The following is a 25,960-nucleotide window of genomic DNA, read 5'->3' on the forward strand; positions in this document are numbered from 1 at the left end:
AGCTTGTCATATATTTCCAGGCTCATCTCCCATCACTTCTGTTTCCAGACATACTGAGCTGGGGTGTCTTTGGTACGATTAATCCAGACTTTATTTTCTTTCTTTTTTTTTTTTTTTTGTCTTTTTGCTATTTCTTGGGCTGCTCCCGCAGCATATGGAAGTTTCCAGGCTAGGGGTCTAATCGGAGCCATAGCCACCAGCCTATGCCAGAGCCACAGCAACGCAGGATCTGAGCCGCGTCTGCAACCTACACCACAGCTCACGGCAACGCCAGATCGTTAACCCACTGAGCAAGGGCAGGGACCAAACCTGCAACCTCATGGTTCCCAGTCAGATTCGTTAACCACTGCGCCACGACGGGAACTCCCAGACTTTATTTTCATTTGAACATGTGCATTTCGCATGATCTAAAACCTCTCCTATAAGTGTGCTAGAGCAGCACTCAAACTTTGGTGTGTATTTGAGTTTCCCGAGAGTTGTTACAGACCACAGAGGTGGCAAGCTGGATAACGGATGGGGCTGGACTTGGTATTTTTATGAAGTTCTCGAGGTGATTCTGTTACCTCCCAAAGTTTAAGGGCTATTGCCCTAAAATCAGTGCCAGCCAACTACAGCCTGGAGACCAAATCCAGCCGCAGGCTGTTTTTGTAAGGGAAGATGTGTTTGAACACAGGCCCACTTATCTTTTCGGTATTGTCTATGGATCCACAACAGCGAGCTGAGTAGTTGCAGGGAAGATCGGTGACCTGTAAGGCTGAAATTATCTACTCTTTAGCCCCTGGAGCAAAGTGAGCCAAGCCCAGAGGACCCTCTGTACCAGAAGACATTTATGAGGATGTTTACCTTGGCAATGCTTGTCACCCCAAGATTTTGAAAAATTTCCAATGTATTGAAATAGGTGAATACACAAATAAATTAGGATATATATATATATATAAAACGGAACATTTATAGCAGATAAAATTTACTAGATCTTTAGGTATTAACAACAATAGAATAAAAAAAATAGAAGAATGTTATGTAGTATGTTATTTTTATATGAATTTTTTTTAGACACAATATATGTAGAAAAGCATTTAAAAATAAACTGGAATGGCTTATATCAAATCCATGATAGCCTTGCCCAGACTATATAAATTATTATCATTAAAACATCTAAAGCCGAACAGCGACAAAAATCTGAAAATTTGAAAACAGTAGAACATATTTTTACCATACTATCCGCTGTGGGTTTTGTTGTATTCAAAACTGAAACCAGAGATAACCTAACCTGTTAAACTACAGGGGAAAGCAAATGAACATTGGAATATAGTATAGCCCTTAAAAATGTACATGAAGAAAATATAATATAAAAAATAATTGATTTGTCTGTGATTAATATAAAATAGATGGGAGTTCTTTGGTGACCTAGCAGTTAAAGGATCCAGCATTGTCACTGCTGTGGCATGGGCTTGATCCCTGGTCCAGGAACTTCTGCATGCTATGGATGTGGCCAAAAAAAGAGAGAGAGAGAATACAAAATTGCCCTTGAAATAAGGTTACAATTATATATATATTATATATATATATATAATTTATATATATATATATATTTTTTAAGTGTAGTCTTTTTTTTGTTCCTTTCTTTTTTCTTTTTTGCTGTTTTATTTATTGAATTTGTTTTGTTTTGGTTTGGTTTGGTTTTGGCTGTGTCTGCATACATTCCCAGGCCAGGGATGGAACTTGAGCCACATAGTAACAATACTAAATCCTTCACTGCCAGGCCACCAGGGAACTCCTTGAGCTGTCCTTCTTAGTCAATATATATACATACAAAAACTACTAAGAAGACAACAGTAGTCATGTTTGTAATATTTTTCTTCCTTTTTTACTTTCCAAGTAATAATAAATAAACATATATTACTTTAAAATGAAATGTGGAAGACAGTTTGTGTGGTGGATAGAGTTAATTGCACACCCAGTATCCATTCTCCCCTTTGTCCCATGATGCTCAGTTAAAACACTACATCTCCCAGGCTTTCTTGGAAATATGGTTGCCGTCTGATACAGTTCTACCCAATGAGATAGAAAGCGAAATTGCTCGCTGCTGCTCTTTAATAGAAAGCTGACTTGACTGGCCTTCACCTTCGCCCTTTTCCCTTCACCTACATCTCTCCTTGAATGAAAATGTGAAGCAGGCGAGACGCCCTCTTGTGAGCAGGGGGACAAAGCCACACACTAAAGGATGGCAGAGTGAAAGCCAGGAGGCATCCGGATTGCTGAAGGCGTGAGAACCACCACACCAACCCTGCACCGCATACCTTCAACACTTCCTGTTACATGAGGAAAAAGCCCCCAAATACCTTACTCTTTTAAGCTCATAAGCAAACCTGCAATTCAAAGTTACTTAAAATTAGTATTCAAGCTAATCAGTTTCTTACATATATGTGTTACTCCTAAAGACTGAGCAATCTATAGCAAGGATACAGAATCAGTCAATTTACAAACAGTGTTTGAATTCATACTCTAGCTCATAGAAACAACTAATTTAAACCCTTTTCCCTAATTATCAACCTAACAGAAAGTCAAAAATGTTTGCATTACACAAAACAAGGCATGTCTGAATCTCGCAAATATTGTTTTTATATAAAGAAGAAGACTACCTCTTTTGTGCTTAGATAAGAGCGATTTCTTGACTGGTCATAGGATTGCTGGATCCCAGTGCTTTTTGGTCAGTAGTTGGCTACTTTCATCACTAACTCTCTGGCTAGATCCCTCATCCCTGCTCTGAAAACTCTTCCCAGATTCCGCAGTGTAAGAAAAACCCCCAATACTCAGGGCATCTGCCCAGAGAATACAGAGGACCAGTTCCTTAGACTCTGAAATCTCAGTATCTTTCGCTATTTTCCCCATATGTTAGTATGTAGCCCCACTTTTGGTTCTTCTAATATTTCTTTTCTCCTTTACTGAAGAGACATATAATTCTCTGCCTCCAGATCTAAACCTCTTAGAGAATCACATTTTGTTCAAGGGGAATAAGTGTATTTTTTTTTTGTTAACATGAACATATTACAGAGTCTGAGGCAGCAGGGAGAAAGCTGATTAAATGCATCTTAGAGGCGCCATAAAGTCTTTTCTTATGTCACAGAAGCACTTGTTGCTGGTCTTCATGAGACTAGATGGCCCAAGTTTTGAGCTGGGATCAGGGATGGGTTATCAAGAAGCAGGAAGCCAGAGTATTATATATTCTGTAGGTAGTAGTAAAATTCTACCTACAGTTAAGAAACACCTAGCTTCAAACAACCCTTAGCTTGCAGTAATTTCTAAACACCACAAGATGGTGACATGACTCCATGGCAGAAGAAAAAAACTACTACTTTTGCAATTAAAAACAAACACATGTTATTTTCCTGACTTTCCAAGACATACACATTTCTGGGTTACAAATAACAGAGAGGTATGCAAAACAGTTTATTTCTCCTCAGTTCATTAACAAAAATACAAGATTTTTTGGTATCTTTCACTAAAGGTTTGCCGTGATTCAAAGAGCACACTCTGTAAATGCTCAGGTCTTCTGTGAGCACCACAGGCAGCTCAGTGCTCTACTTGCAGCTACTAAGAAAACATCATTTCTGATCAGCGGTACCAAAGGGCTGTTGGTGAGGCAGAGTTAAAGGGCACAGGTTTAAGAGGGAGAGAATCTGACTCCACATTTCCACACCGTGTGAAATTGATAAACCAACTCCATCTCTTTCAGCTTAGAATTACATGTATTGAAAGGAATAATATTAAATTTTAAGTTTTATGTCATGGGATTGTTTCAGGATTGAAATAACATACATGAAATTAATTTGTATTGATATATATGTTTAATGAAGGACAAGTTATTATTAGCAGTAGTATAATGTTAAGTCCCGCCAATTCAGCTGAGTATTGAGTTTTTATTTCTATACATAATACTCTAAATTTTTTTTACAAGATTTCCATGTTTTTCTGGGTATTTTTGAAATAAAAATCCAGTAAGAGTTCAGCATAAGTCATAATTTGGGCCTCTTCTACATTTTAAAGGACAAATATTTGAATGGATGAAAAAAAAATCAAAGTGCTTTGTAAAGTATAAAACATAAATGTATCTATTAGATTAAAACTGACTAGCAGGTAAAGCAGCCCAGGCAGTTTTACAGGTTCTCTGCTGCTAAGATTTTTACACATATTATGTGTGTGCATGAATGCAGGTGAACGTGTGTCTATCTGTGCCTGCGTGTGTGTATATACCAGAGGAACTAGAAAGGAACTGTTTTAGAGATGGGTCTGAGAGAGGTATTTCTGGGTTAAAGAGGCTCCTTAAGGGTGCAAGGACACGCTCAGGTCTCCTCCAAGCTGGACCACTGAGATCCTTTTACCTGTGTGTTGTTGGTATAGACAGAATCCCTGCCCGGCTTTATAAAGAAGACACCTGGCTGAAGGCCTCGTTGATGGGATTCCTTACATCCTAGGAACAGCTCCCCTGAACAAAGTATTTTATTTGGACCTTGCCACAGTCTTCAAACTTCTGTTTAGAATCAGTGGGGAAATATATATATATATATATAATTTCCTTCAATTATTCCTTTTGTTTAACCATCTTTTACTCACCACTGGCATCTGTTCATAGACTTGAATAGAAGACAATCTGTCTATAATAAAGCAAATATAAGCAATTAAGGTTTTATCAGGTTTTTTTTTTTTTTGGTTTTATCAGTTTTAACTCAAATTATAAACATATATACAGTTGCTTCTGTACCTGAAGGAGTTCCACAGATTTTCTCCAATTTCTCTTTGAGGGAAACAATTTGCTTTTCTAGTTGATCATTCAGTTCAAGCTGTGTCTCGTAACGGGTTTTCCATTCACCACCTGAGTGAAGGGGGGCGGGGATCAAGATCACCTGACCACCTTTCAATTATTCATGAAAACAACACGAATCAGCTCAGCCCTGCTCTGTTACTATGCTGGACTTCATCACTAACACAAGAACCAGAGTGTTAGTGAGAAAGTCACTGACCTAATGCCTCTGTTAGGGTCTCTGCAGACACCAGACTCACAGATTTCCACCCAGTGCAACCTCAGTGTCACTACTGTGATGCCTGGTCTTCTCCCTCCCCACCTTCTTCTCTTGTGTATCCTTATCAGCAATTTCATTAGAGGAAATTTCAGGAATACATTTCTTTCCTCAGAACTTGAATTATCCATATACTACAGCCTAAGCAGTATTAGCCTCCCATCCAATGTCACATCCATTTTTTTCCCTTTGCAAAAGAATTCCAAAGTCCATTTAACAACTACCAATTATGTGTCTGCTATGTTAAAAGGACACAACGCCTTAATATACTAACTAATTTAATCCTTATTTACAAAAACTTAGTTACCCATTTTACAGATGAGGAAACCAAGGCTCAGAGATGTCAAATAACATTATTAACATGACAAAGGTAATAAATGGGGAACTGGGATTTCAAGCTAGTTTGTTCCAGACTTGTAAGTGTGTCCCTTTTTTTTTTGGCTGTCCCGTGGCATATGGAACTCCTGGGCCAGGGATCCGATCCAAGCCACAGCCATGAACTAAGCTGCAGCTGCAGCAATGTTGGATTCTAACCCACTGTGCCAGGGCTGGGATCGAACCAATGTCCCAGTGCTCCCAAGAGGCCACTGATCCTGTTGCACCAGGAGCTCCAAAAGCGTTCCCCTTAACTGCTGTGCTATGGTGACACTGTTTACATTTGGCCACCTAGTCAAGCATCTTCTCTTACCCATAAGCAGTTTTCTTTCACCAAGTCCCTTGGCTATGGGGTCAACATATCTGTCTAATTGCTCTGGGAAAGGGGGAAGGACACAGCTTAGAATTAAGACCTCCTTTTAAGGCCCAAAGCTACATTTTTTATTTTGTATTTATGTATTTATTTAGAGTCTTCAAAGTCACACTTTGTAGAGAGAAAAAAGGTGGCGTATTTCTAAACTTTAAATGCTCTTTACAAATATGGGACAATATCTGCTATGTAACAGCTGATGGAGGAGTCTAAGCAGAAAGACTTATTAGCTCACACCATTCCAACCACCTCAACCCTGCCCTCCCTCTCATCTCTAAGCAAACATAGTCTCCCAAAGAGAGGGAGAGGAATGCCTTCCCAAACTCAAGTCCAAAGTCATTAGTCCAAATGCTTAACAAGTAGATGGAGGCTCACAAAACTGGAGATTAATAAAATTTTTGTTTCCATGTAATAGTATTGGTTCCCCCAAATCTGGTCAACTTCCTACTTATCAACTGTTTTCTTTTTCTAGAAAAGGACCACACTGAGTTTTACTGTCCCTACCACACTTTGTTCTGTGATAAACCAAAAGTACTGAAAATACTCAAGTTTGCAATTTTGGCAAAAATTAAAAAAAAAAGTTTTATCTGTCTTTAAATGTAATAATGTTTATATTATGCTTTCAACTAGGAATAAGACTGGCAGTTGAAAATAGCAAGCTTCTGGAATAATCTTGATGCTGAGGGATGGTCAGAGCCATCTGAAACCAGCCAAAGTGACAGATGTGGTGCTGTCATTAGAGGGCCACAGAAAGGTGACACCAAAGAAGATGATCACAACCGTCGACCTATAAAGGACTAAGACGTACTTATAACAAACCTTTATTATTACGAGGATAAAAATTTAGCAGACACATTTGTGTCTCTCGGGGGAAAAAATTACCCTGAGCAGTAACTCCATGAAACCACTGCTTGTGCAACACCTCTAGACACAAACCAAAAAACCAAGCACTGACTTTCAAAAGGAAAAAAAACCAAACTGCTTTGCAGTCTCAAAGTGGGACCTTGGCTAGAACCACTATAATGCAAAGCAAACCAAAAATCGAAAAATTTGGAGATCCCGTTATGGCTCAGTGGAAATGAATCTGACCAGCAGCATCCACGAGGATGCAGGTTCAATCCCTGGCCTTGCTCAGTGGGTTAAGGATCCAGCGTTGCTGTGAGTTGTGGTGTAGTTTGCAGACACGGTTAGCATCCTAGAATCCTGCGTTGCTGTGGCTGTGGTGTAGGCCGGTGGCTGCAGCTCTAATTCAACCCTCCTAGCCTGGGAACCTCCATGTGCTATGGGTGTGGCCCTAAAAAGACAGAAAAAAAAAAAAAGAAAGAAAGAAAGAAAGAAAAAGCAAAATTCTAGAAATTTGATTCATTGTCAATTTTGTGAGTTGACCTTCAAAGAGGAAGCAAGACAATATTATTTAGATGCACGCCTATCTTTCAGATATGGATTTTTTTTTCCAAAAAGAGGTGGATAGCATGTTCACAAAATCAAAACAAATCCCAACTAAAACTATACCAAATAATAATTTAAAGGTGTTAAAAAGAACAGTTGAATTGACTGACTCTTGACCCTACATGGACTTTCATGTTTGCACTGTTTGCATGGTTCACTGTATTTATAACGATCCTCAGTGATGGGATTACATTAACCTGAAAAGACGTTGTAAAATGACTATATATATATATATTTTTTTTTTTTCATGGCCACATCTGTGGCATATGGAGATTCCCAGGCTAGTGGTCAAATCTGAGCTGCAGCTGCCAACCTACATCACAGCCACAGTGTGGGATCTGAGCCACCTGCAACCTATACCACAGCTCACAGAAATGCTGGATCCTTAACTCACTGAGGCCAGGGAACGAAGAACCCTCGTCCTCATGGATACTAGTCAGATTCATTAACATGCTGAGCCACGATGGGAACTCCAAAATAAGAGAATATTAACGAGCCCAGCCCAAGCATACTAAAGCAATGATCATTTGGTACTTTCCTATTTTGTATGGTGCAGTTTTTATAATAACCTGTTTCCTACAAGTTTCATAAATAAAATGGTTTCTTCCTTTTTTCACAGATAGCTGAAAGACTACCTGACAAAAAAAGATTAATTAACTTCATAAGCTGGACCTGAATTTCACGGTATTATAATGATTTCACAAACTAGAATTTGTTTCTGTTCTGTTGTGGGCTAAACTATGTCCCCTCCTGCCTCTCCCCACATTCATATGTTGAAGTCCTAAAACGCCCCTCTCCGTACTCATATGTGACTGTCTTCAGAGACAGGACATTTAAAGAAGTCATTAAGGTTGAATGAGGTCCCATAATTGGCCCTAATCCAACATGACTGAGCTCCTTACAAGAAGAGATTAGGGAACAAGCAGGTCCAGAGGGAAGACCACGTGGAGACACAGAAGAAAAGGGCCATCTACAAGCCAAGAAGAACCGCCCTCGCCAACATCATGATCTGGGACTTCTAGTCTCCAGAACTGTGAGAGAATAAATTTCTGTGGTTTAACCCAGGCTGCCTTTGGTGCCTTGTTTGAAAGCTCTAGCAAACGAATGCACTATCTTCTGTTCCGCTGATTTGTTTCATGTTTTAATGATAGTTTTCTTACATCTTGGAGGAATCCCCTGACCTCCACGGTTTCTTATCAGTAATCCCTGTTTATTCATCCAGTTAACTTTAGAGTCAGTTACTGAAGTCAAGGGAAAGAAAGCTCTGTGTTTTAATAAATATTACATATCAGTAAATTAATTACATGAGGATGAGCACATGTATAACATCCAGTTCTCCTATATAGGAAAAGTCTATGTCCCGCTTATAAAGCCTATTAATAAATTTCCCAATTTCACTTTCTTTGAGGGTTTTTCTCCAAAACGAAATCCCCTATGTTGAACAAGGCGAGAAGTCTGGCTTTACGGTTATTACTCCCTTATAGTCTTCTGCTATATCTTCATATGTGTCAATATTTCTTATCAAGGATATTCAGATATTTTAAGACTTAGGATAGAACTGTTGGTGCAATCGTTAAAAACACTACTTTCTAATTGATTACTGCTGAAATTTTTTTAAATAGAAATTTCTTCCAGTACTGTATCCAATCATTTTCTAATTTTTCGCTAATAAACTCATTTTACAATTGATCCCCTGGAAAGTTCTGGATATCAAATTATAAAAGTTGCAAAATATAATTTTATTTCTTCCTATCTAACTGCTATAGCTCTTAGTTATATTTCATGTTATATTGCTTAATTGGAATGTTCAAAACAATATTAAATTTTAATGGTGGCAGGAGGCATCTTTGCTTTTTTCCAGGAATGGGAATGCTTCCAATGTTTCATCATTAAGTATTACACAAGTTTGAGATAATTAGAACTTTTTTTTAAATAGGCAAACAAATTGAATTTTATCGAAACATTTTTCAGCATTTACTAAGATGAGTTTTTAAAAACTATTTGATCTATTAATAAATTACTTAACAGCCAAAGAGTTTTGAACTAGAAACCAGCCTACAAATGAAGACTCAAAAGGAGCTCAAAGGAGAGGGCGGGACGGAGATGGAAGTCTGGGTAAGGTCAGTATGCAATGGTGCTTCATACCTTGTGACCAGAGGAGACCCCCATAAGCAGTGGGTGCATGCATCACAGAAGAGTCGGAGGGCTGAGCCCTGGGGCACTCCAAGTTTTTAGAACTCCTGAAGATGAAGAGAAATGAGGAGTGGCCAGTAGGTACGAAGAATACCAAGAGAGTGCAGTGTCCCAGAAGCCAAGCAAACAGTTTCAAGGATGAGGGTGACCAACTGCAGTGATGCTGCTGATAAGTCAAGATGAAGACTGAGACGTGACACCGGATTTTGGAAATTCATAGTCATCACTAGTGACCCTGACAAGAGAAGTTTCAGTTGATTGTACGTAATTTTTTTTTTTTTTTAAGGCCACATCTGAGGCATATCGAAGTTCCCAGAGCTATGGGGTCAAATCAGAGCTGTACATGCCAGCCTACACCACAGCCACGCGGGATCTGAGCCACATCTGCGTCTGCAACCTACAGCACAGTTCATGGCAACACCAGATCCTTGACCCACTGAGCAAGGCCAGAGATTGAACCTGCATCCTCATGAATCCTAGTCAGGTTCACTACCACTAAGCCACGATGGAAACTCGGTAAAACTTCTGATTAAAGTGAGTCCAAGTCCGTGCTTGTGCTGGGCAAATGCGGCCCATTTCTAGGTGTAGATGAGCAACACTCCAGAGCCTCAGAAAACCAAGGTTCTCTTCTTTAGATGAAAAAGCTTGAGCAGCAAACTTAGGACACTAAAGTGGAAAGAAGGAGAGGCTAACAGTGTGGGATCTGATGCCAAAATGCCTGAATACAAACTGCAGAACCCTCCCCACCTCTGAAGCCTTCAGAAAGACATTTAGAATCCCCGAATCTCAGTTTTTCATCTGTAAGAAGTAATACTTTTTTTCAAAGAGTAGCTGTGAGGTTTGAATTTTTAAAAATGTACTTCAAGCTCTATACCAACACTGACTCTTCTTACTCAGAAAGCCACTTGGATATTTTCTTTCCTGTTCTTTGTCTTGTCACTGAGCTTTAAGAGAGCGAAATTCAGATTCACTTAAAACATAAACCACTCTGTCTGTTTATGGTTTCCTATGAATCCTAAAAGACTTCAAAAGGCCACTACAGGAATGTGAAGCCCTCTGAAATTGGTTGTGTTGCTGTTTTGCCTAAAAATTAATCCAGTAACAAATCAGGTCCTGTTCTTATTAAACAGGAATAAAGATAGAGTGGAAGTAGAAAATTGCTCTTTTGAAGAGTTTTGCTGAACACAGAGGAGTGAAAGTTGCAAGAGGATAGCAGCAGAAGGGGAAATGTGAGACCAAAGGAGGTTTGCCATTCGTTTTTTAGATAAAATAAATCTGGCGTGTTTGAATGCCATTGGGGATGATCCAGTAGAACCAGGAACACAGCTGGTGCAGGAAAGAGAGAGGACAGTGAATCACTGGAGTGATGTTGCTGAGGAGGTGAGAGCAGGTGGGATCTACTGCACAAGGCGAAGGATTAGCCTTGGGTGAGAGTAAGGACAGAGCGTGCAGAGAAACAGGAGAGAGGGAAGAGGATGTGCAAACATGCAGGCAACTGGGGGCTGACTGGATAGAAACATGTGGAAATCCTCTTCAGATTGCTCCCCACTTCTCTTTGAAAGAGGAAGGTAAGCTCATGAGCTGAGAGTGAGAATGGGGAGGAGAGAATGGAAAGTGTGAAAGAATTACCAAAAGAGGTGTATCCATAGTTGTCACTTGTGCATCTTTTTTATAATACTAAACAGTAGTGAATTTATTTTTAAAAATCTTCAATAAAACCCCATTGCCTTCAGGATAAATACAAATTCATTAGCAGCATGTTAAAGACTAGTCTTCATTTGTCTTCTTCATAAAACTTATTAACCTCATCTTCTGTCACATTCTCATTACAATCTAGGCTCCGTTTTATCAGTTACTTAAGAGTCCTCCTCAAAAGGCATTATGTTTAATGCTCCCACATGTTCTGTACTGTGACCTTGAAAAGCAGATTTGACTTCTCCATCCCCTTGAACATGTAAGTTTTGACCAATAGAATATAGGTAAATGGCACTGCCAGTTCTGGAAGTCACCCTTAACTGGCCTGGCAATTTCTGTCACTGTGCCTTTTGGAATGCTTGCTCTTGGGTACCATGCTGTGAGACACAAAAGCTACAAGAGCCAGGTGAAGGCATTTCTGATGGGCAGCCCCAGCTGAGCTCCCAGCCAACACTCAGTATGAGTTGCCCACCATGTGGGTGAGCGATCTGAGAATGTCCAGCTCAGCCGAACCTCCAGATGACTGAGCACCAGACTGTATCTCACTGCAATCACCTAAGACCCCAATTAAGAAGCTCCCTGATGAACCCAGTCAATTACAGACTTGTGAGAGATAATTTGTTATTTACGCCCTTAAATAATAGAGTGGTTGGTTACACATCAGTAGATAGCCAGAACTACTGAGAGCTGATGGGGGTGACAACAGTTGCCATGGTGATGGCGGTAGTGGTAGATGACCTAGGATGAAATCATGGCTCTGTCACTCCCTGGCTATGTGACCTTAGCAACTTATTTAAATTCCTAAATTTCATTTTTCCATAAACAGGATAATAATAAACACCACACCTGACACAGTCCCTGGCCTTAGTTGATGTTGAAAAAGGGATAAACGTTTCTGTCCTTCGCCTTAGGCTTTAGCTTGACCCACTGAGGAAAGAACTTTCTCGCCTACCATTTCACCTGTTCTCTTTATACCCACATACCAGCTCCTCTCTGTGAGAAAGGCTGTGGATAATACAACTTGCTGGGCTCACGCTTTACGAGGGACATAGTTATTGCATTGCGATTGTACCTGTGAGCATGACTGTTTTGTCTAGAGTTAGATTGATGAGGAAATTCCAGCCAGCCTTGCTAGTGCAACTACTTAGTAAGTGTGCTCAGTCTGCCCCAGAGAATCAGTTTTATCAAAGTCATAGACATGAAGATGTAGGAAGCTACTTCAGGCCTGAGGCAATGCAGTGTTCTCCAAAGAAGCTTTAACAGAGCACTTGGTATTATGAACAGTAGCGTTTTATCTGTCAGACGGCTACTAATCCATCTGTTCGTGGCTTCCCCAACAGAAGCAGAGAGAAGTATGAGTTTTTTTTAAGAACCAAAGATCACCCGACAGCCCTAATAAATTCCTACTCTTCTGTAGCATTCAGTTCAAGCACTGCCTCCTTTGCCCTCATCCGAGTTCTGTTATGTTTCCCTTGCCTGAGTTTCCATTTCTCCTAATACAAAACTTACATCACCTCTCACATTCATATTTTAGTTTGACACTTCTTCCCAATAATTAGTGAACCTCTTTAAAAAAGAGAAAAGAAAGGTCTTTCATCCAAAGTGTTAATGTATGACAGGATCTCAGTCAACACTTGTATAATGAATTAATGTCCGGGATACATTATAACTTTTATGGATACACGGGTATGCACCTGTATCTAGGTGAGTGTGATATGTGTGTATGTGTGTGTGTGAAACACTCACCTTCCCATCCCCCAGTCTTCTAACACAAACAGCCAAAACCTAGATAAAAACTTTAACATTATACCCTAAAACTAGCATTTAGCATGAAGAGTATTAACCTCAGTTAACAGAAATCTTGTGGTATTTTATTATCTACTTAGGAAATAATGTGTTGGTCTCATGTAACAAAGGTTTTACTAATTGAAGAGTGAACATTTTGAATTTATAAGTAGATGAATAATTATGAAGTAACAGGTTGGGCACTCCGAAATACCAGTTTTTAAAGCCTCTATATTAAATTATTATTAACGCTGCCAAAGAGCAATACTGAAACATTGGCACTATTATTCCAAATATGCAATTTAACATACTATAGGTATCTTGATAAAATGAACAATAACTACACAAGAGTTACAAATAAAAATATTTAGTTATATACCTTCATCATCAGTACTGAGTTTGGCTTCCAGTTCTGCTACCTTGTGTTCTATTTCAAGCACTGAGAGTTGGACAATATCCCTATTATTAAACACATTTTGTTAATTATTCAATTAAAAATAACATGAAAAGAATAATACATAGTAGCCCACCATTATTTCAAGAAAAACTTATAATGAAACCTACTGAAGTCCTGGTTGAGAATCAGGAGCCAGGCAAGTGCAGGCTTTTGATAACTCGGGTCCAGAAGGACATTAATATGAACTAAAGCTCAAAGCCTCCCACAACTAACCACTAAAAACCCTTTACTCTTAACTTTTACCCCAAGAAGTTGATTATCTAGTTTCTCAAGGCCCAGCAAATGAGCTGCAAATTATTATACAAGGAATAGCGGAGCTCCCATTGTGGCTCAGCGGGTTAAGAATCAACTAGTATCCATGAAAATGTGGGCTGGATCCCTGGCCTTGCTCAGCGGGTTAAGGATCTGGCATTGCTGCAAGTTGCAGTGTAGATCACAGATGCAACTTGGATCCAGGTGTTGCTATGGTGGTGGCGTAGGCCGGAGGCTATGGCTCTGATTCAACCCCTAGCCTGGGACTTTCTATAGGCTGAGGGTGCAGCCCTAAAAAGACACACATACACACACATGGAAAGAAAGAAAGAAAGAAAGAAAGAAAGAAAGAAAGAAAGAAAGAAAGAAAGAAAGAAAGAAAGAAAGAAAGAAAGAAAGGAAGGAAGGAAGGAAGGAAGGAAGGAAGGAAGAAAGGAAGAAAGGAAGAAAGGAAGAAAGAAAGAAAGAAAGAAAGAAAGAAAGAAAAAGAAAGAAAGAAAGGAAGGAAGAAAGAAAGAAAGAAAGAAAGAAAGAAAGGAAGAAAGAAAGAAAGGAAGAAAGGAAGAAAGGAAGAAAGAAAGGAAGAAAGAAAGAAAGAAAGAAAGGAAGAAGGAAGAAAGAAAGGAAGAAAGAAAGAAAGAAAGGAAGAAAGGAAGAAAGGAAGAAAGAAAGAAAGAAAGAAAGAAAGAAAGAAAGGAAGGAAGGAAGAAAGAAAGGAAGAAAGAAAGAAAGAAAGAAAGAAAGAAAGAAAGAAAGGAAGAAAGGAAGAAAGAAAGAAAGAAAGGAAGAAAGAAAGAAAGGAAGAAAGGAAGAAAGAAAGGAAGAAAGAAAGAAAGGAAGGAAGGAAGGAAGAAAGAAAGAAAGAAAGAAAGGAAGAAGGAAAGAAAGAAGGAAGGAAGGAAGGAAGGAAGGAAGGAAAGAAAGAGAAAGAAAGAAAGAAAACAGGAAAGAAATAGGGCAATGGGTAACAACTGATAACCTGAAACAAAGAGGAAAAAAGAAACACTTAAAACGCACACACACACAAATAGCATTCCAGAGATTATCTATTTAGGACATCAGTAAATAGCATATTTGTTATCAAAATATGATGTCAGAGTCATATATTCAATACATATTTTTGAATGTCTATTATGTTAAAAGTATTAAACTAAGGCTGAAGATACTACGGTACACAAACAGATCATCAGCAATAGTAGGAGCTAACTTCCCCTGAATGTTGATTGCAAGCCAATGCTAAGTACTTAACATACATTTCACTTAGTCCTGGCAACAACCCTATGTGTGAGATAATGGTTTCTACACCAAACTTAGACTTAAGAGGTTCATTAACTTGCCCAAGACCATGTAGTTGCTGTGTAATAAGAGCTAGGATTTGAATTTATACAGGATTTCTCTAAAGTATTGGTTCCTATACTCTGTTGCTTCAGGGAATACAGAACCTGGCCTCAGAGTGCTTACAGTTGAGTACCAGATCAAGAAATAACTGAACAGTTAAAAGAGCGTGGTGGGGCTATAATAGAGAAAAAAAGCAAGAAGTCATAGGGACAGAAGAATCTAGCTCTCCTGGAGCCTGATGGTGTGGTTGTGGGCTTCTTTTTAAAAATATTTAAAAGTTTCAAAGACTTAGTAGTAAGTTTTTTTTGTTTGTTTGTTTGTTACTTTGTTTTTTGTCTTTTTTAGGGCCGCACCGGTGGCACATGGAGGTTCCCAGGCTAAGGATCTAACTGGAGCTGCAGCTGCCAGCCTACGCTACCGCCACAGCAACGCGGGATCTGAGCCGCGTCTGCGACCTACACCACAGTTCAGGGCAACGGAGATCCTCCAGTAAAAAGTATTAATACTGAGTATTTTAAGAACTATATATAGTAGGGGCTTCATTTTTACAAAATGTCACCAAATTCTTAAGCTCTTCTAAAGGGATGAAAGAGAAGCATGATATTTCAACCTTTTGAATCTGAAACAGAAACCCTGAAATTAGTGGACCATTAACAGCAAACTGATATTTCAGCATCATGTAGTATATGCACACAGGGCACTCCATTTGGCTTGATCCTGAAGGCAGGACATCCTAGCTCAAAACCTATTCTAATAGCAAATGCAAGAGGTAAAGGAATCTTTGCTATAAAACACTGACTGCTTCTTGATGTCACTACTTTTGCCTAGGTATTAATCACACTGCAGGTGTCACATCAGCCTCAGTGGCTTTGGCCGTGAACCACGGGGCACCAACAGGCGCAGGCGCGGACGTGAACCCTACACCCGACGGGAGTGCGCCCCCCCAACTCACTTCAGGTGGATTTCTTCTAGTAACTCCAATTTAAGGCGGTCGGTGCTCACACCGTCGAAGGTGTCGCTTCGTCCCTCCTCCATAGTGTTAGATCAGAAGCCACCCACACCTTCCCTCGACCGGCTCCCAACGCTAAACCTCAGGGAACACCCAGAAGCTGGGAGAGGCCAAACTTGGTCAGGCCGTTGTCAGGGCGACCTGCCTCACGGTCGCATCCCGGCGCCTCCGGATGACGTCACAGGACGGCGGTGGGGGCGGGACACAGGCTGGGCTGCCCAGAGCGGCTTAAACGCGAGGAGGGCTGCTTGTGCTCGGGACACCTCCAAACTCCTTCGCAAGTCCTGTGGGCCGCGGCGTCCATCCTTCTCCCAAACCCGCGGAGGGGGCAAGCCTTGCCCAAGATGGCAGGGGGAGTGTGCGTGGCCTGCGTGCCTGAGGATAAGGTGTCGAGGGCTGTTGGCCTTGGCTGCTTTGCTTAAACCCCGACACATGTCCGCCGTTCACGTTGTTCATGCCCTCGTTAGGGAAGGGCTGGATCCCAGAACAGCTGTGCCTTTCTTTGCTTAAGTTAACCAAGCCCCCAGGCTTTGGCTCGGAGAGTCTGGGGAGGAGGACTCTAAAGAAGGTACTAGAATTCTGATTGTTTGAGCCTTCAGTTCAGATTGTCTTTGAATTCTGGCAAATCTGGCAGCTGTCTGCGGACCTAGCTGAAAGCTGCCCCAACTGCAACTTGAAATTTCATGATTGTATTTGTAATTGCAAACTTTGCAGTCTACTCTTGGCTTACCTGTGCTTTAGTTCCATCCGTGGCTCCGGTCCAAAGATGCAGCTCACTTTACCTCTGACTTCTCTGGTACATGTTCCATCCGTTGAACAAACTTGAGAAGTGTGAGCAATGGGACCATGTTTTCTAACAGAAATCAGCTCAAGGAGTCTGGTGGAGTTCCTTTGTTCTGTTTACTGCCTTTTTACTGCTGAGAAAAGTGACCCAGAGTGGTCAGTAAATGCTATTGGTCATGTACCTATAAAAGGAAACAAAGATTGGGGGCGGGAGCATAAAAAGCACATTTGAGTATGTGTTATTGCTGCTTACTGGAGATTCCTGGAAAACTGATAATTTATGGGGAAAATGTTAGAAACTGGAATTGAAGAAACCGCATCTAAAACTGGAGTCAGGGCAGGCCTGTAGGAGGAGCTCACACACCCTGCCATAAGTCCTCAGTTGCTCTTAACAGCGAGAAACGTCTGTCTAGGACAGGAAGGTGCCTCTCCTTTAGTATCCTGCAGGAAGAAAACTGAGTCGTCAGCCTAGTCAATGAGAAGCTTTCATACTTTATAAGACTCCCAGCTTCCTCCGCTGGACTCCCTGATTATTGCGACCCTTCTTAACCTCCTCCTTTTCTCTATAAAACAAGTTTCCAGTCCCTGTCCTCTGGATTGTTTCGTGATCCGCCATAGTTCACCTATCTCAAATTGCAGTTCCTCTGGCTATTCCTAATAAGCTTGCTTTTGCTGGTGAAATAACTGGCTATTATATTATTAAAATTGACAAAACTAACCTATGGTTGCTATACTGAACAGTTTGTATCAAATAAACTATAAAATGGTTCGCAAGATAAATGCTGGAGCTAAGGAAGTCTTCAATTAGCACTCGGGCAGTTTGCTCTTAGCTAACGAATTTGTCTTCTGAATTCCAACAGAATAGATTAGGAGGGGGTGGGGATTGGAGAGAGAACACTTTCCCCCACTAGCCACTTCTTCCTCAATGAGTAGTCTCCTGGTTGATCAAACTGTTTCTTTACATATGGCTTTTTTTTTTCACATAGCATACATTTAAAGACATTATTTGGGATTTCTATTTTTCTTCTGATCTGTGTTAATTTTTTAAAAATTCATCTTCCTGGATATACATACATATATATATATATATATATATATATATATTTTTTTTTTTTTTTCCTTTTTAGGCCCACACCTGCGGTATATGCAAGTTCCCAGGCTAGGGATCAAATTGGAGCTACAGCTGCTGGCCTATGCCACAGCCATAGCAGCAAGGGACCCAAGCCACATCTGCGACTTACACCACAGCTCATGGCAACAGTGGACCCCTGACCCACTGAGTGAGGCCCGGGATCGAATCCGCATACTCATGGATACTAGTTGGATTCGTTTCCGATGTGCCACAACAGGAAATCCCATTTGGATCTTTATATTGTGAATAGAAAAAAAATTTTTGAAGAAAAAAAGCTATTCAGAAATCAATAAAATGTTTTCTTTTAAGCATTTCTGTTACTAAAACACAAAATGACGAAATCCATTAGGAAGTCTGTTTAAAAACACCTAGTCTTGATTTTGGCAAGAATAGACCACAGAACTAATTTCCATTTAAGCATAGCATTATTTTGTAGACTTACCTGATAAGCCTACCTTTGCTTAGCTTAGATGTGAAGACAATGAAAAAGACAAAAGTCCACACTATCACCAAAATCTAGGATTGTTGATCTATTCTGCTAGTAACAAGAAATTTTCTACCAACCATCAATCCAATAGAATTGTAATAAAAATTTGATAAGCAGCTGGAACCAGAAGAAATCTGTAAAAACCATTTGTCTTTTCCCATCTACCTGTTTAAGACCGGCCTAGCAGTCACTGTACTATGTAGGTCCCTTCTTGGAGGCATGTGGGTGAGCCCTGCTTTCATACTGTTCCCTTCTATCTTGGAAAAGTTACTTAACATCTCTAGGCCTCAGTCTCCTATTCTGTGAAATAAGGACTAATGGCATATACACCTCCTAAGAATGTTGAGATTAAAACGAGTTCATCTATGAACAGCACTTACACTACTGGTTCACAGTAAGCACTATGTAAACATTAGCCGTCATTATTTCTATAGCAGGGAGGTTCCCAGAGGTGCTGCCAGAAAACTGCCCACTACGGCATGGAGGGTGAGTCTGCAGAGGTGAAGTGAGGATGAACTCTGGTAGCAGTAAATATGGAGACCTGTTTTTCAGGCACTAGATCTGTTTGCATCTCAAAGAGCCACAAGAGACCTAGGTGAAAAGGCCTCTAAAAAATGAAAACTGGGCAAAGAAGCTATGATGGTTAATTTTATTTGTCAGCTTAACTGGGCAACAGGGTGTCCAGATAATTGACCAAATATTCTGGTGTGTCTGTAGGTGTTTGTAGGTGAGATTAACATTTCAATCAGTAGACTGAGTAAAGCAGGTCTCTCCCACTAAGATGGGTAGACCTCACCCAATCAATTGAAAACCTCAATAGAACAAAAGGGCTGAGTAAGAGGGAACTCATTCTGCGTGACTGCTTTAGTTGGTAAACTGGTCTTTTCTGGCCCTCAAACTCAGACTGAAACATAAGCACGCTGGGTCCCAGACCTCTGGGCTTTTCAGACTGGAACACATACCACTGGCTTTCCTGGATCTCAGGCCTTCTTGGGCTAAAACAGCACATCCACTCTACCGGGTCTCCAGCTCACTGACTACAGATCTGGGGACGTCTCCGTTTCCATAACTGTAATTTTATCTAGCTGTTGATCTGAAAAGGCAACCCACAACCAAGGGAACAAAGGTGAATGAGTGAAATGGACAACTAGATTCCTGTGACAAACCCAGTTTTGCTCACCTCTGCTCTAAGGTAATCTTTTAGACTTTGGGCTCCACTATTTGTCATTCCATTTCTTAAATAAAGCAGAGACTGACGGAAGCTACTTATCAATTCAATTTTATTTCCATTTTAACTAGTACATCATCCTTGGCCCTAGGGAAAGGCTCCACCAATTCCGTCTTTCTGAAATACAAACCAGTGAATACGTTTTGAGGCCAAGTAATTCAAAGATAGTTTATTCACAAAGTACATTTTTTAGATAGTTTCAAATAAAGCCTAAGAAGCTACATAGCAATTGGAGGTTCAGAAATATTAGAAGGGACTACACTATGAAAATCAATGCCAATCTTTAAATCAGTAAACAAAAACAAAATGCCATTAGCTATTTATTTATATATTTGTACCTTATAGGTCTGTGAATAGCGTGTCTTCTGCCAAAGTGAACACTTACGCCCACCTTACCATGGATTAAGCCTAAAGTCTTCACATTCTTTTCCTTAATTATGAATAAAATCTTTCTAATAATTTAATCTACTGGCTCCTTAATATGTAAAATTCCAACGACTGAATCCCAAAATAAAAATTACCATCCATAAACTCAACTATTTATATTTTTATTTTATATTTAGGCCAAAAAATTCAGCCTTTCGAAAAAACTTACAGAAGTAGATATGGTAAAAGTGATTATTTTTTGTTCAATTAAAGTGGTAATAATCACTATGAATGCTGATACAATACCAACCATACTCCCAAACTGACATCCCTTACAGATCAACAACAGTCTAAATCTAAAAGACTAAAAAATCTATTTGTATACATTTTAAATCAAAAAGACCATCCTATTTCCTAACAAACAGATAAACTACCAAATGATTTTATAGAACCTCATTTTTCATGATTAGTCTATTCCTTGTTTTGAAAAAGTCTTCTAAGTTTTATGGGATAATTATTTTAGTTTGGGATTACAGTTTTTGTTTAGCTTACATACTGAAAGTTCCAACAAGCATCTATAAAGAAAATCCACAATTAGTGCAAAAACAGACAATATTTTAAGTCATCCCTTTCCAGTAAAAACAGAACGAAATGTGAAATTTTATGTAAATATATAATTTCCTACTCTGCTTTCTGAAAGACAGTAAATACAAAAATATTTTAACATTAGGTTTAATGAGGTTTATAGCACATTATTAGTCTTATTTTAACATCAAAAATATTTTAGCCATTTGGGAAAAAATAAACTCACAAAGAATATATATCTCAAGGCCAGACTCTTCCTTGTAAGTAGAATACATGCCGTAAAGCTCATGGAATAGTCACTCTGTAGGAATGAATACAATTTTAAATCCTGGTTAATCTGCGGGGAATTCCATATTTGCCTATTTTACAAAATCGCATCCATCTGTAAGGCTTTGGTATAGGCAATCCGTAGCACTTCCATCATTTGTCTTTCTTCTTTGCCCCATTCTTCTCTAGCTCCTCTGTCTGCTCACCCTTCTCCTCTTTCACGTTTGCACCTGCTCCTCCTCTTTGATTTCCCCCTTTGACTTATCAATTATTTTATAGTCCTCAAGGAGTGTGTGTCCCGTTTGTTTTGCAGTTTTCTTCACCATTGCTTTGATGCCAATGTTGTCGATATTATAGGCAGTTACACCAACATTGATGGCAGAGTCTACTGCATCGTGTGTAGCTTCTCCAGCAGTATGCCCGTATCTTCAAAAGAAAGATTAGAAACAGTCCAATGAAATTATACATGTAAATTTAGGTCTTCTGATGAGATAGTATTAAATAAGTTACATGACTACTGTGTTATCCTTGACAGCAAAACCAAAGGTTAGGTTTCAATTTCATTAATAAAACACAGTAAAGAATAAAATCACACTGTGACATGGCTGTATTTTCTCCTTTACCAAAAATACTGTGAAGGGAGTTAATAATCCGACTAGTATTCATGAGGCTACAGGTTTGATCCCTGGCCTAGCTCAGTGGGTTAAAGAATCTGGCATTGCCGTAAGCTGTGGTGTGGGCTGCAGATGTGGCTCAGATCTGGCATTGCTGTGGCTGTGGCATAGGCTGGCAGCTGCAGCTTTGATTGGCCCCTTAGCCTGGGAACTTCCATATGCCACAGCATTTGATGATGTTGCAGAGGGCATGGCGCCTTCTCACAGTCAACCAAGACCCAGCCACAAATGCTATCAGGTGGCAATGACTAAGGCTCAATGAGAAGAAGAGGCTGGTGGCAGTTTCAGCCCTGGCAGTGTGCCCGTGACTCCTCGTTGAGCAGGACTCCTTCAAGCTTCTCTCTTTTCATTGCTGGAAGTGAAGTGACAACTTAAGAATGTGGCCATATTAGTGATCCTGAGTATAGGAAATCCTCCAGATTCATAAACTTCCACTTCTGAGCATCTGCAACGTTGATACCTCTAACTGCACTCACAATATTCCTATAGGCAACGCCACTCTAAAGATTGCGTTATTTCTAATAATATACTGGGGGAAAAAGTTCTGTGTTGGTACCCTGATGATTTTTCTTGTTCTTCTGAGTTGTTTCACTTCAGTGGCAACTCCTATTAATTTAGAGAAAAGTACCAAACTGCGAGTTGGAAAACTAGATTCTAACACCAACTATGTCAACAACTAGCCAAGTGACCCTGGTGAAGTCAACCTCTTGGCACCTCATCAATTTCCTCTCTTTATCTTATAAATGAGATGTGTACATTAAAGCCCTTTGAGAATTCCATAAAATTGTTATTTTTTTAAGGATACTGTAAAACAGCTTTTTAGCAGTTTATTTATTTTTTTTTAATATATCCTCACCAGAGTTCCTATCATAGCTTAGCAGAAACGAATCTGACCAGCATCCATGAGGACGCAGATTCAATCCCTGGACTTGCTTAGTGGGTTAAGGATCCAGTGTTGCCATAAACTGTGGTGTAGGCCCCAGATGCGGCTCAGATCCTATGTTGCTGTGGCTGTGGTGTAGGCCGGTGGCTACAACTTGGATTTGACCCCTAGCCTGGTAACCTCCCATATGCAATAGGAGCAGTCATAAAAAGATAAATAAACATATATATATAAAATATACATATATATATAAAAAAAAAAAAAAAAAAAAAAAAAAAATATAAAAATATAAAATATATACATATAATATACATATAAAATATACATATACATATATATAAAATATACATATACACATACATATACATATATATATATAATATACATATATACATACACACACACACAATATATATATATATATAAAGATATCCTCACCTACCACCTCTGCTTCCCAATATGCCCGAAAGCCAGTATTCCTGGCAGGTATCTATTCTCTTCTCTTACTTGATAAGTAACCATTCAGTTCTTTTCTTTATTCAAACTACTAGAAAGCCTATCTCTGGCAAAAATAAATAAATAAGTAACGCTTTTTAAATTTCTTTTAAAAAGTAGATCTTATTAAATTAGATTTTGTATAGTGAGTAACATTACCAATTGAAGAATAATAAAAATATGAATATAAAGACTTCTCTAAGTCAATACGATTCAATTTTCTATGTGAATGAGACTCTTCAGAAATTTTTCCAGGGCACTCAGTAAGGTATACCAAAACACACTAGTCATGATTCCAAATTTCACTAATTATAGCAAATTTCAGTCACAACTCTCTAGCAAATCTGCCTAAAATCCTATTTATTTATTTATTTAGTCTTTTTAGGGCTGCACCAGCAGCATATGGACGTTCCCACGCTAGGGGTCTAATCGGAGCTATAGCTGCCGGCCTATACCACAGCCACAGCAACGTGGGATCCAAGCCAAGTCTGTGACCTACACCACAGGTCACGGCAACACCAGATCCTTAACCCATTCAGCGGAGGCCAGGGATCGAACCCGAAACCTCATGGTTCCTAGTTGGATTCGTTTCCGCTGCGCCACGATGGGAACTCCCTAAAATCCAATTTATATGCAACCTTCAAAACTACTCTCAGAAATATTAGTCTTAAATATTTAAAACAAATAGTTCTTTATTAGGCTATTCATCTAAGGCAGGTGGGTTGTGGCCAATTTATGAAGCTGAGGAGTTTAAACTTATCTTGAAATCAATGAGGAGAGCATGACCAAATTTGTGTTTTAGAAAGCTCTAATGAAGGTTGCATTAAGAACTGTAAGGGCTTAAGATGGAGACAGAGGTACCAGTTATGAAACAACTTGTGAGTGGGTGAAAAACAATGAAAATCTATTCTAAGGTAGTGGTAATGAGGCTGGAGTGCAAAGGATGAATGTAAAAAACAAAAAGGATGGGTGACTGAAACTGAATGGCCGTAGTGCTATGTAGCTAGATGTATGAGCCTGAAGATTAAAAGTTACGAAGAGGGCGTTCCCGTCGTGGCACAGTGGTTAACGAATCTGGCTAGGAACCATGAGGCTGCGGGTTCGATCCCTGGCCTTGCTCAGTGGTCACAGACATGGCTTGGATCCCGCGTTGCTGTGGCTGTGACGTAGGCCAGTGGCTACAGCTCTGAGTGGACCCCTAGCCTGGGAACCTCCATATGCCATGAGACAAAAAAAGAAAAAAAAAAAAAAAAGTTAAGAAGACATACAGATTTGAAAGCTGCTGAAACACAGGAGGTAACTGTAGCCACAGGTGTAGATGATATCCACAAAGAACAGAAAAGGGAACACAGAATAAAATCTTAGAACCAATATTTAACAAATGGGTATAGCAGACCACGAGCCTGAGAAGTGTCTGGTGAGACAAAACTGAAAGGTGACAAATGACAATACTGTTAGGAGATCTGCTATCAACTGTTCAAAAAGAAGGCAAAGCTCCAGATTTTAAACAAAAGATTCATTTAAAAACAAAACAAAACCCAAGTTTGATATGGGTCAATAAAGTAACAGCTACTAAAAGGACATGTTCTTTGTCTTGTGTGCCATTTTCATCACTCGCTAAATATGACCAAACCAAGGGAGGCAAATCACACTGTGTTTTATCTGGTCACTACACCTCTGGAATATTAGGTTTCATGCTGAGTCCTGCACTTTGAGAACAATACTGGTGAAGGAAGGATCTGGAAACCATACTATATATGGAATTGTTAAGCTGGCAGTATTTAAAAACAAGAAAAAATAACCAAAAGACAAAATAATGTTTAAATATTTGTATAGTTACCATACTAAAAAGATAACACTGACCCTATACATACATAATAATTATACACATGTAGAATTCCTGGGTAGATGTTATGCAGAATTAGTTTTGGGTAATATGACATCTGCCAAAGGAGATACCCTCAAATTTGAATTTTTCCCTTTACCCAGTGCAAACTTAAGGGGAATTTTAATTAAAATTCACTAAATAAACCAATAAAATACCATACCTTAAAAGAGTATATATTCCTTATAGGAAAATATTTTTACTAAGCTTATTCCTCACAAAAATGTGTTCTAAAATAAAGTATTACTGAAAGGAAAACAAAAATACACCTAACTTACTAAAGTTATTTTCCTCTAAACAATTTAAAGTGGAAAAAAGAAGCCTAAAGGTGAAATTTAGAAGCTATGTACAAGAGTAATGAATTATTTAATAGATAGTAAACTGCAATTAAGTATAGCAGGTTTAAAGTTACTTTTTGCTTTCAGTTGTTCCTGTAGGCATTCATGTTCCTAAATCTTAAAAGAGGACAAAAGTATTGGTGTAACTGAGAGAAATAAAATCTTAATATTTCTTATGCGTTTACCCAAAACATTTAGGAGTATAATTAATTACACAGATCCTTAGGTAAATCATTCATAATCAATGAACATAGTCCTAAATCATAATCAAAACCATAAAAGGCATGGAGTAAATACTCCTCTAACAGAATCTGCCTTTAAATATGCCTAAATGAAAAAAATAAGCCTCTGTACTGGCTTATACCACCAGAAGTCAGATAAATACGTTTATATAATACCTATGTTTTTCTCCTAGGTATAATGCATATAATTAAGGCAGATATGAAACAACTACATAGGGGAATAATTTCTCATAGGCAATAAGAACACAAATTTTCAAAAAAAATAAATTTTTTATGATATTAGTTGGATTAGAGAAAACATAAATGTTCACTCTATCAAATACTTTTCATAAATAAATGTAAATTCATAAATGTAAGTTAATGTAAATTTGTGTAAATTACTGAGAACTAAATTAATAAAAGAATAATTAGCTTTTCTAATTCTTCAGTGACAATACCATTGAGTTATTACTGGCTTAATACTTGCAGTTTCTTCTCCTAAAAGGCAATTTCTACTTTTGTGCCACATTATTCATAAATAAGAAAACAGAACAAAATCTGTTATTCCCCACTGCCCCTCCCATCTTTCCAGGTTTCCAAGTAAGTTACTACTGA

General features: G+C 39.0%; 2 protein-coding genes across 2 annotated transcripts in view; both read right to left on the reverse strand.

Moving 5' to 3' along the window:
* LOC100624094 (spermatogenesis- and oogenesis-specific basic helix-loop-helix-containing protein 2) overlaps nt 1-16,181 on the reverse strand; it is a 106,626-nt gene extending 90,445 nt beyond the window's left edge. The window contains 4 exon segments of the mRNA XM_021065387.1: nt 4,615-4,655; nt 4,763-4,873; nt 13,325-13,404; nt 15,945-16,181. Of these exon segments, the coding sequence (XP_020921046.1) occupies nt 4,615-4,655; nt 4,763-4,873; nt 13,325-13,404; nt 15,945-16,027 (315 nt within the window). The 5' untranslated portion in view covers nt 16,028-16,181.
* Nucleotides 19,667-25,960, reverse strand: part of SPG20 (spastic paraplegia 20 (Troyer syndrome)) — a 33,016-nt gene continuing 26,722 nt past the window's right edge. The window contains 2 exon segments of the mRNA XM_021065568.1: nt 19,667-21,103; nt 21,106-21,275. Coding sequence (XP_020921227.1) covers nt 21,003-21,103; nt 21,106-21,275 — 271 coding nt within the window. The 3' untranslated portion in view covers nt 19,667-21,002.

Source organism: Sus scrofa, chromosome 11 (genome assembly GCF_000003025.6).
Source record: "Sus scrofa isolate TJ Tabasco breed Duroc chromosome 11, Sscrofa11.1, whole genome shotgun sequence".
Classification (NCBI taxonomy): Eukaryota; Metazoa; Chordata; class Mammalia; order Artiodactyla; family Suidae; genus Sus; species Sus scrofa.